This window comes from the organism of the source record quoted next, unplaced genomic scaffold (assembly GCF_019419815.1).
Source record: "Pyrus x bretschneideri cultivar Hongxiangsu unplaced genomic scaffold, Pyrus_bretschneideri_v1 Contig47, whole genome shotgun sequence".
NCBI classification, from domain to species: domain Eukaryota; kingdom Viridiplantae; phylum Streptophyta; class Magnoliopsida; order Rosales; family Rosaceae; genus Pyrus; species Pyrus x bretschneideri.
This window is the reverse complement of record NW_025999784.1, coordinates 2,515,001-2,525,801: the sequence shown is the minus strand read 5'-3', so window position 1 is coordinate 2,525,801 and position 10,801 is coordinate 2,515,001. Positions and strand designations below refer to the sequence as shown.

General features: G+C 36.0%; 1 protein-coding gene and 1 pseudogene across 1 annotated transcript; both read left to right on the top strand.

Moving 5' to 3' along the window:
- Positions 1-3,460: 3,460 nt before the first annotated feature.
- On the top strand, positions 3,461-4,857 carry LOC125469914 (26S proteasome non-ATPase regulatory subunit 9-like). The gene is made up of 3 exons (XM_048568088.1): positions 3,461-3,654; positions 3,760-3,820; positions 3,997-4,857. Exons 1-3 carry the CDS (start codon positions 3,514-3,516, stop codon positions 4,035-4,037), a joined length of 243 nt encoding a protein of 80 aa, XP_048424045.1. The 5' UTR covers positions 3,461-3,513; the 3' UTR covers positions 4,038-4,857.
- A 3,299-nt stretch (positions 4,858-8,156) lies between these two features.
- LOC108866214 overlaps positions 8,157-10,801 on the top strand; it is a 6,012-nt pseudogene continuing 3,367 nt past the window's right edge.

Sequence of the window (10,801 nt, the reverse complement as noted above, 5' to 3'; positions counted from 1 at the left end):
AAGGAGGAGGACAATAGTTTAGACCAAGAAAAAGGTTTTAAGAAGCCAGACAAATTCCTTCCATGTCCGCGATGTGGCAGTCTAGACACCAAGTTTTGTTACTCCAATAACTACAATGTCAACCAGCCTAGCCACTACTGGAAAAACTGCCAGAGATATTAGACAGCTGGGGGAACACTGAGAAATGTTCCTGTGGGTGCTGGCCGACGAAAGAACAAGCATTTAGCTTCACGATACCATCACATAATAGTATCCTCCGATGGAGTACAATCACCAATTAACCAGGTTAGAAACCACAGCTAGAGCTGGAATAGTATTAAAATGTGGTCCTCAAGCACGACTTTGTGAATCTTTGGATACTGTTGTTAATCTTAGATACCCGAGGACATGTCTTAAGATGGGCTCTGTCAGTTGTAGAGAAAGTCGAGAGAAGCCCTCCTCAAGCATGTCTTCAAAGACAGCGTGTAATAACCGGGGAAGTGAATTACCCAAACACATAATGCAAGGGGAGGGGAAGGGGTTACAAGGATCTTGTGTGTCAAATGCTTTGAATTGTCACCCAGTTGCTCCATGGGTTTACCCTTGTAATCCATCTTGGACAAATGCAGCTTCTGCTCAAAATCAAATACAGTGGTATGCCGCATCAGTGGTGGTTGTTCCTGGTCCTTGTTCTCTAAGCATTTCCTTACAAACTGTTCAAACATTACGTTGGGGTTGTATACCACTATGGCTTCCTGCTGGACTGGGACATGTGTTGTTGTCAGGATCTAATGGTTGTTTATTTCCATCCTCCTCTACCAGTAATAGTCTCTGCTCAGGTATGCCGAACCTAGGAAAGCAATCTGAGGGTTTAAAACATTATTGATCTGGAGAAATCAGAACTGTGTTTTTGTTCCGAAAACATTTAGAGTTGATGACCCGGATGAGGCTTCAAACAGTCCTATATAAATGGATCGCTTTAGGCATTAAGCCTAACCAGATGGAATCCACCTCAAAACTGTAATGTTTCTCAGAACTTTAGAATCTAAAACAGGAGGCAAAAGCCATATACTTGAATTCATCCATGTTTATCACTAATTTCCCAGCCTCTACAAGGTAATGCTAGTGCACAGGATTGTGTATAAACCCATCAGCTCATACTCGTCTCACAAATTCATAAAAAAGCACGTAAACCCTTGCTGTGTTTTTGCTTGAGACTACATGAGTTGTCTTGGATGCCTATTGCTGGTTCTTGCTTCCTGGTCAGATGTGGTAATCACCTTCTGGCTTGGGTTAGTACATTTTGCACTTCAAACTGAATTGTTGATCATTTCTGGAGTTTTGAAATATGAAGGAAAGGCAATTTTACGAAAGTTTAGATACCGTGATTTTATTAAGGTTGTTGAGCTATCTGTTCTCTTTTTGTTTGCGGTATTTGTAAACATATATTCAACAATGGAAGATCCTCTTGCTTACCTGTCGGCTTCATTGATTCCTTATTAATCTTGAAATTAGGCAATCATTTAGGTACAGTTAAATTTGTATGAGTTGTTATATTGCCGTGGAACAGTGTACAACATTGCTGAATCTATCAGGACAGGAAAAGTGGTTACAAGATAATAGCATGCAATTTAATTGGCTTACAAGTTTCTGTTTAGCTGAACTGAATTTTATCCGGTTTCAGTCATAATTCATAGCATCTCTTCTATAGGCGAACTTGCTTAGTTGGTGTTAGGAGTGTTAGCTGATCGTACCATATGAAATTAGCTTCACGATACCATCACATAGTATCCTCCGATGGAGTCAATCACCAACCAGGTTAGAAACCACAGCTAGAGCTGGAACAGTATTAAAATTTGGTCCTCAAGCACCTCTTTGTGAATCTTTGGATACTGATGATCTAATCACTGATCCTAAAGGTTAAGCGTCACGGGGGGAGTCTCCAATCAAAAAGCCGTTGAATGTACAAACGATCATTCGAGATAAGATTTTGGGCATTGCCTCTGGTGGCAGCACCTATCTAATCTCATCCTTGCTCTAAAGGCAAATTTCACTGATCGGACTGTGTCAATGGCAAAATACCTCTCGATCAATTCGATAGTTTGGTGGTACCCTTTGAGATACTTTAAGGAGTTGGCCGCTCACCTTAACTTCAACGCCTAATGGTATTTGTTGATGTGTAAAATCGTTATACGTGCTTGACATCACTTAATATATGCAGTTCACATATTTAGTTTGAATGCCGCCTTGGTTTTACCAAAATACCGGATATAACAGGAACTTGTAAATAGAAAATTGACAAATCCAAAAACACCGGCCAAATGACACTCGAAAGTTGTATATTTGGGAGAATGAAACCCATAAATCTAAAATATATTTGACACTGGAATATATGAAGCAGAGGAACGCATTTGGCGCTTGCATTGAACGTGCAGGCCTTCATGACTTTTGATCAAAGTTACGATATTAAACGCTTAGTTGCATTAGGAGAGGATACTGTTTGAATTCCTTCATGTAAGAACTTATTCTTCTTTTTAATAACGACGTAACAATATTGTACCATATAAACATCATAAATAAAATCATTCATTCTCTTTTGATCATTTAGAGATCATTTTTGTAAAAAAAAGAAAAAAATGATCTAATTAATTTGGATACTGTATAGTCATCATACGAATCAAACACATATCATGACAGATGTTATTTGTTACCATAAACATCAATTTATTTGACATGTATAGATGGCTAAATAGTATTCAAATTGGATGAATTTTTTAAAGATTGTTTTTAAATAATGATATATATATATATATATATAAGTAAATAAACGGCTCGATATGACGTTTGTATGATCACGTCGTAAACATGAGTGGCTTCTTACCAAACATTACTGTAATAGAATTGAGAAACTCAAAATCCTTACTATACATATTGCATTTCTAAATCAATTTTGATCACGTCTCAACAAACATCATCATTATTGTTTACAATAATCAGCCATCCTTATCCTTAATAATCATTGTCCTCTCATACTTCTGTACCCACTAGGGGTGGGTTCAAAAAACCGAAAACCGAAAAAAACCGACAACCGAACCGGACCGAGGCCGAAAAAAACCGAACCGCAAAAAAACCGAACCGAAATTTTCAAACCGAACCGGACCGAGGCCGAAAAAAACCGAACCGCAAAAAAACCGAACCGAAATTTTCAAACCGAACCGAACCGAACCGAACCAAAATTTAAGGAGTTCGGTTTCGGTTTTTGAGGCTCGAAAACCGAACCGAACCGATATATATATATATAATTTTTTTGAATATTTATAAATTGTTTAGTCATACAATCATAACAAAACAGAACCTGTTGCCAAGTTGGTTTCAATGAAACTTTAGGGAGCTGGAGGCATGGGTTCGAACCCTCATGCCTCTAGGATTTGTGAGGTTATTTTTAATTTTTTAATGTTTTTAACAAAACCCTTAAGCCTTAACACATAACCCTGACTCCCTGATAAGTAGTTCAAACATTTCAATGACCTAATAATGGTGGGAACGAATCTGAAAGGGGAGACGATGGGCCTGATGGAGAAGATGACTGCCCTGGAGGCGGAGATGAACGCTATCATCGAGCTTCTTACTCAGCCCGGCGGCCCTGGAATCTCCGGCGACCTCCTTGACTCCGAGGTCAATCTTTTATTTATTTATTTTTAATATAGTTACTTTTTTTTTTTAATTAACAATATTTGGGGATTTAGGGTTTTTGGTGTTCCGTCCTCTTCGAATGTGTAGGGTTTTCCTCGCGAAGACATTGACATCCCAGCTGTGCGAGCGGAAAGGCGTCGTCTTGCTGGTAAAAATTGGATATTTTACTGTTGTATTTGAACAAATTGCATATTAAATTAATTAATCGTAATAAATTATTGTTTTTTCACTTATAAGTTGGTTGGGGAGCTTTGTTTATTGCTTGTAATGGCGGTTCTGATGTTGGTATTTCTTATTTCTTTGTGGTCTTGCTTGTAATTGCAGAATTGCGAAATGATCACAAAGACCAGATGTTATGTTTGTGATTGTACAGTCTAATAGGCAAATGAACGGTGTTAGCTAAAATAATGAGCTTTGATTTTCTTTTTTTTATTTTTTTTTTCAATCGTGTCATTGGATTTACAGATTGGATGTCTATTATTATGCTGCCAATGATGAAATTATTTGGAGTTTTGAGATTCAGTATGTTCCTGTTATTTCACTTCTCTACCCGTTTTGTAAATGGATGTTTTGTCTGGCTGCACTTCTAATTTTGTTCATTCTTTTCCTCCCATTTCCCATATTGGTTCCTTATCTATAGTTTTCTATGCAGAAGAGAGAGAGCTTGAAGAGTTAAAAATGCTCTGTGATTCTAATAGTAGTTGTCAGAGTTCGTATATTATATGAAATTTTTGCTTTGTTTACTTGTGTGAAGATGATTGAGAAATGCATTCCTTGTGCTAGCATATCCATATTTTCTGAAACTTCTTATCACTCTGCATTTAGCTTAATCCCAAATCAACTTGCAGCTTATTGGTTTAGTGTAGGCTTAGCTTTCACTTTTCAGCTTTCAGCTCTTTTTATTTTCTTTTTAATATATTGTTAAAACTCTCATTTTTTTTTCTTCTAATTTTTATTATTATACTTTGTAGTGATTTGGCACCCTGGTTTTTGTGTATGGCCTATCATTTGTTATGATTATTAAGTGTGATATTCTCCCCCCTCCCGTCCCTAAATCAAAAAGGTTTTGAAAGATGGATACTATTGGATTTCTGTAATCCAGGTTGGGGAAGTAAAGCTTGTGCAAGACATTGGTCAGGCAGCTGTTCAGCATCCATATTTCCATTTTTTTTTCAATTTTGGAGGGAAAAAAAAAAAACCGAAACCGAACCGAAAAAAACCGAACCGAAAAAAAATCGAACCGAGAAAAACAGAAAAAAAATTGAACCGAACCGAACCGAACCGAAATTTCGGTTCGGTTTCGGTTTTAAGAAAAAACCGAACCGTTAAGAACCGAACCCAGCCCTAGTACCCACATAAATTGATCCCGATGTGTTTATCACACGCCAAAAAGAATGTTATTAAGTCAGTCCACATACACAAATCACAATGTTTACCAGAAAGCCAAATGCTCATCATTTATAGACTAGAGGACTCTTGCTAGGGAAATTGCATGGATGGGAACTATAGAACCACGTGAGATAATTTCTGTCGTTGTTTTAATATACCAACTTAGATATGTACATAGGAACAATACTTATCTCTTAACGTATACGAAGTCATTCCTATTATTGTGATGATCTGACATCATTTTATGGTATATACATAATAATTGAAATTGGGCAATATTATTTACACACTCGTTTTTACTTCTCACATACCCCTCTTAATTTTTGACCATCATATCAAATGAATTAAAGGAGATTAATGGCAAAAAAATTAATAAGAGTGTTGGAAGTAAAAATAAGTGTGAATAGCACTATGCCTGAAATGATTCATTCTCTTTATGATCATCTTTGGAAAAGTTCATTCATTTTGAAGACTATTTACTCATCTATAGTTGTCGGACAAATCGACAATTATAGTAACAAATAATATACTCATGATGAACCGTCAAATTGTAATACATCATCTTCTAAAAAGTTTACATGTAAAGAGCTAAATAGTGTACATATACGGTAGAATTGTCACTTTTTTTTTTTCGTCAATTTGCTATTTATTTAGCACTTTGTCACCTATGTTTGTCCTTTTTCGGAAAAATGTATTTACTTCCATAGTATAACAGAAATAATTCAACGCGCAAATACTTTTTGTAAGCATCCAAATAATTCTTCAAAATCCTTGTCCTTTTACTTACGTATATCTTAACCCTTTGACCTTTCACACACTCCCGCTTTCTTTTAAGTACTCCAGCTAATTATTAAGGGTACAAGTCAACAATACACTTAGAAATACAAATATCAATACAATTAGCAAGTTTATTAGTATTTGGTTAGAGTTGTTAGGCTTTCTAGTATAAAATCAAAGTGTGTAATCTTCATTTTTTTAAGTCAATATACATGTCTCATATTTCTCTCCCTAAATTCTCTCTAATTCATCTTTCTCAGTTACTCTTTCTTCTCCATTTTCTCTTCGATTCTGTGCTCTCCAACTATTTGAAGAAATGCGTCAGTGAATTCTTTGATCTCTACTCTATTCTCTAGTATGGAAGAAAGATTAGACATGTGTGCAGTCCAGGTGTTTGTCAAAATGCCCAACTTAGAAGTTTCATGTGAAGGTTATGTTTTCAGTCTCTTTTCTCCGAATTCTTGAACAATTAGAATGAATATTTTCTGGGTTTTTTGGGGGTTTTTAACGGTTTCGACTAATTGCTCCAAACAAGATAGTTCTTTGTTCTCTTTGGGTTCTGCATCTTTAATGTTTTGCTGCTTATTTTCTCTCTTGGTTCGTGTTTTGAGATTTCATTAAAATGGGGTTTTCTCGGCAAAATGGTGTCATATTTCTTGCTTATGTCAATTAGAGTATTGGGCACAAAGTTGTTCTGGTTCAAGAAGGACGTTACACCATTATCAAACTAGTTATGGAATGAGAAAAATTACAGTAAGCCATTCTTGTGATTAGAAGTCATTTAAGTTGATATGTTGAGAATTAAGAGCATGGAGCCATCTTTCTTTTGCCTTGAAGCAGTCTGCATTTGAAGGTTTACAGAAGCGTTGGTCATATCTTGAAATGCACACATTGCATTGTTGGGCTGAAGATTGATTTGAAGAAATGAATCTTTCTCTCTTTAATGGGTTTGATTTTTCTACGAATCTTGACACGTTTGGAGAAATGGGTGTGAATTCTTGAGTTCTGGCATATACTAGTTCATGGTTATTCAGATTAATTATGGTATGTGCTAAAATGAGAAGTGTAATGTCTAAGAAGATTGTTCAGGGGCAAACTGAGGAGTTTATGCAGTATATTTCCTTATCACAATCTATAATGTTGAGTTTAACTAGCTCAGTTGTTAGCATGTATCTACTGTAAGTCCGATTATAAGTGTCCTAGGAAAAGATGAAGTTTGAAGAAGTTGTCAACTGTAAATCCAACGAAGGGTAATTCCATGTTGTGAGTAGGTAAATCCCACAAAGGGTAATCCTACATAGATGTTGATTTTCTGTTGTTGAAATTGTGAAGGCCGATGCCATTGTTAAAAGTAGTTGTTTCTGGTAAAATCCACAAAGGGTGATCCCATGGTACTATAGTTAAGGCCGATGTCACACTATAGTTTGTTAATTTTTTGTTTTAAAGGCCGAGGCCAATGTTAAATGAAATTGTTGACGGTAAATCCCACGAAGGGTAATCTCGTAAGAAGTTGTTATACCGGCATGAGGGTGTGCTACGACTACTTTAGAAGGTTGTTCTTTGTGAAGCTCCTACTAGAGGCAGAGGAAGGGTGTCATGATTTCAGTACACTGGTTAGAGTTAGAACTATGCAAAATTTGGAAAGATCAACAAGAGACAGAGGTTTTGGAAAATATTCAAAATTTGATTGATGTTGGCACAAATGATACTTTTCATATGCTCTATAACCCACATGGGAATGGTTTTGATATGGAACAAGGTGATATACATGAAGATATCATGACATGGAATGAATCTGAGGTGGATGAAGATGGATTGCAAGATTGCAGATGGTTCAACTTTGTTCTGTTTTTTGGTTTCATAACAGTGATTGCAGATGTTCTTCCAATCTCAAACTGGGTTTCCATAGTTGAGATTGAGGGGGAGTATTATAGGTACAAGTCAACAATACAGTTAGAAATACAATTAGCAAGTTTGTTAGTATTTGGTTAGAGTTGTTAGGCTTTCTAATATAAAAACAGAGTGTGTAATCTTCATTCTTTTAAGTCAATATACAAGTCTCATATTTCTCTCTCTAAATTCTCCCTCGTTCATCTTTCTTAGTTACTCTTTCTTCTCCATTTTCTCTTCGATTCTCAAATATTTCAATGTAGTTAACACTAATGATCTCCCAGTTTATCACTCGTATTTTCCCCTCTATAAATACTCCTCTAAACTCCCAAGTATTTGCATAAACCAATACTCCTTATCAACATCAGATTCCTTATTATTGTTCCCCTTTAGGCTACTACTTTTGTAGAGAGAGACAAACATTAGACATGGAGATCATTAAGACTTCGCTCCTAGCATTTTTCTTTCTTCTTCCGCTTGTATTGGCTGACCTTAGGGTTGGTTTCTATAATGCTACATGTCCCCAAGCTGAATCGATCAAACGGCAAGTCGTGCAGAGACGGTTTGCAACTGATTCATCTATCACTGGAGGCTTGCTTCATGTGCATTTTCATGACTGCTCTATTAGGGTAAGCTACATTCTTATATTGAAACACATATTTTATTCGTGTGCATTTTCATGACTGCTTTGTTAGGGTAAAGCTACATTCTTATATTCAAACACATATTTTATCATTTATTTTTTATATATACGTCTACTTGCGTAATACTTCTTCTTCTTAATTTAGGTAATATTTTAGTAATTAACTTTGTTTTATAAAGTTAGGACCAAAGTGTAGGTGTTACACAATTTTTTGTCATCAGTTCGAATGTAGTTTGATACTAGTTATCAGTATCAATCTCTCATTTCATCAACAATTAACGCCTAAATTATTTTCTTCAAAAAGAAAATAAAAAGTTGATGCTGTTTTAATTAAATAGCATTTCATCGAAAGAGAAAAAAGGAAGTTGATAAGTACGTTAACTATGAACTAATGAACTTTATATGTATTGCAAGTTTGTGATATATCAATACTTATAGATTCAACCAAGAAGAAGTCATCTAAAAAATCGGCAGGGCCAAACTTGATTGTACGAGGATACAAGCTTATTGACGAGATCGAGAAAAGCCTAGAGGCTGTATGTCCTTCAATTGTGTCCAGCGCAGATATCGTAACCCTAGCAACCCGAGATTCAGTTGTTCTTGCAGGAGGACCACGCTATGTTGCTCCCACAGACGCTATGACGGGCTCGTATCAAACCCAAACATTGTTAACTTGCCCAGTCCATCATTTTCAGCGTCTCAGGCTTCGCAATCTTTCACTACCAAAGGGATGACCCTCAAGGCCGTCTCTGAGATTTCAGAGGTCATGTGCGAAATTTATAAAATGGCCTCTCCTTAAGATAGTTTTTTTTTTTTTAAAAAAAAAATAAGGTAAAACAATGTATTGATGTAAGAAAACAATCACTTAAATCAAAACAAATTGTAGCACTCACTGATTGCAAGTTTACATATGTCATTAATTATAATTAAAAAAGCTGCAAGCATAACCTTCACTAAATAATCAAAAGCAGTTCAATCTTAAACAACCAAACATGAAAAAAAAAAACTTCAAAACTTTAACTATAAAATTTCACTTGAATATATGACATTATTATACAATAAAGTTGAAAAACCGTTGTATTTTGGGGTGTTATTATTGACAATCAGAATATCTCATTGTACTCCAATTTTTTATATTGAGTAACGTTAGAGAGATTAAATTTGTAGACTAAATTTTGTAAATTAGACATATGAGTTGATATACGTGCTCATTTTCTATTGGTGACACATCATTTAGTTTAAAAATTTAGTCTTCCTAGCATTGCCCTTTTATATTTAAAAAGGAAAAAAATTACTCTTATAAGGAATGCAATGAGATTTTAAAATGTTAACAAGAGTCATTTTCTAAATATAGAACATTATTACATAATATTAGATGGCAAAATTTTGGGAGCCCCTTCAAATTTGGAACCCTATGTGACTGCACCTTTCGCTCCCCCCCCAACGCCCCCTCTGATGACCTTAAATGCCATGGTGACCCTATTGGGTGGACACACGGTTGGTGTTGCCACGGTAATTTTTTCCAAAACAGGCTCTCAAATTTTCAAGGGTTAGGATCGATCTCCTGATCCCTCAGGATCCAGCTTTGGTTTCAAAGTTGAGCACACTCTGTGTAGCTAGCAATAACTCTTCTACATTTTTGGACCAAAACACATCTTCCACTTTTGATAACCAATTCTACAACCAGATTCTTTTGAGAAGAGGTGTATTGCAGATTGACCAAGAGCTTGCTTCGGATACATCTACGGTTGGCATTGTTTCTGGATTTGCATCAAACAGCCTGAGGTTTATGTTGAGAATCAATGTCAACCCAAAACAATAAGTAATCCACAACCCAATCTAAAGCCCAAGTCCATATCTAGTTTGATGATGTAATTGCTTACAATTGCAAAGTGTGTGAGGTTGGTGAAGTAAGTGGAGGTTGTAGGTGAAGTAGGTGGATGTTGTAGGTGAAGTAAGTGTGTGGTGTAGCTTTCATTTGGTTTGCTATAAATACCCAAGTCCCCAAGCATTGTATATCATCCAAGGAAAAACAAAGCCTAGAGCTAAATAAGAAAAGCTTTACTAATTAGTTTGTTTTGTGAGTTTTCTTTAAGAGTGTGCTCTATTTTCTTCTTCTTGGGATCATTAGAGTTATCTTGGATACTCTTCTTATTCAACAATTGGTATCTAGAGCCAAGTCGGTCAGGGATCGTTCTTGGTAGAGCATTGGTTGTAAAGTCTCTTGAAATTCCGAGTATGCTCTGTGGTTGCAGTTTTGACTGATCTTCCACATCAGAAAAAATTTCTTGAGATTATTGCTGGGGTTATCACAAACCTTGAGAGGGAGCTTCTTTGTGTCGAGAGTAGTGTATTACTCTGCACGGTAGTCACTCAAGCTTGTTCGGTGTAGTCAAAGTCTTGCCGATATGATGGGTGATCTTCAAGTTG

Coding starts and splice junctions, on each gene's coding strand:
- LOC125469914 (XM_048568088.1), top strand. CDS start 3,514: ATGGTGGGAACGAATCTGAAAGGGGAGACGATGGGCCTGATGGAGAAG. Junction 3,655..3,759: donor GCGACCTCCTTGACTCCGAG/GTCAATCTTTTA, acceptor TCGAATGTGTAG/GGTTTTCCTCGCGAAGACAT. Junction 3,821..3,996: donor GGAAAGGCGTCGTCTTGCTG/GTAAAAATTGGA, acceptor TTGTAATTGCAG/AATTGCGAAATGATCACAAA.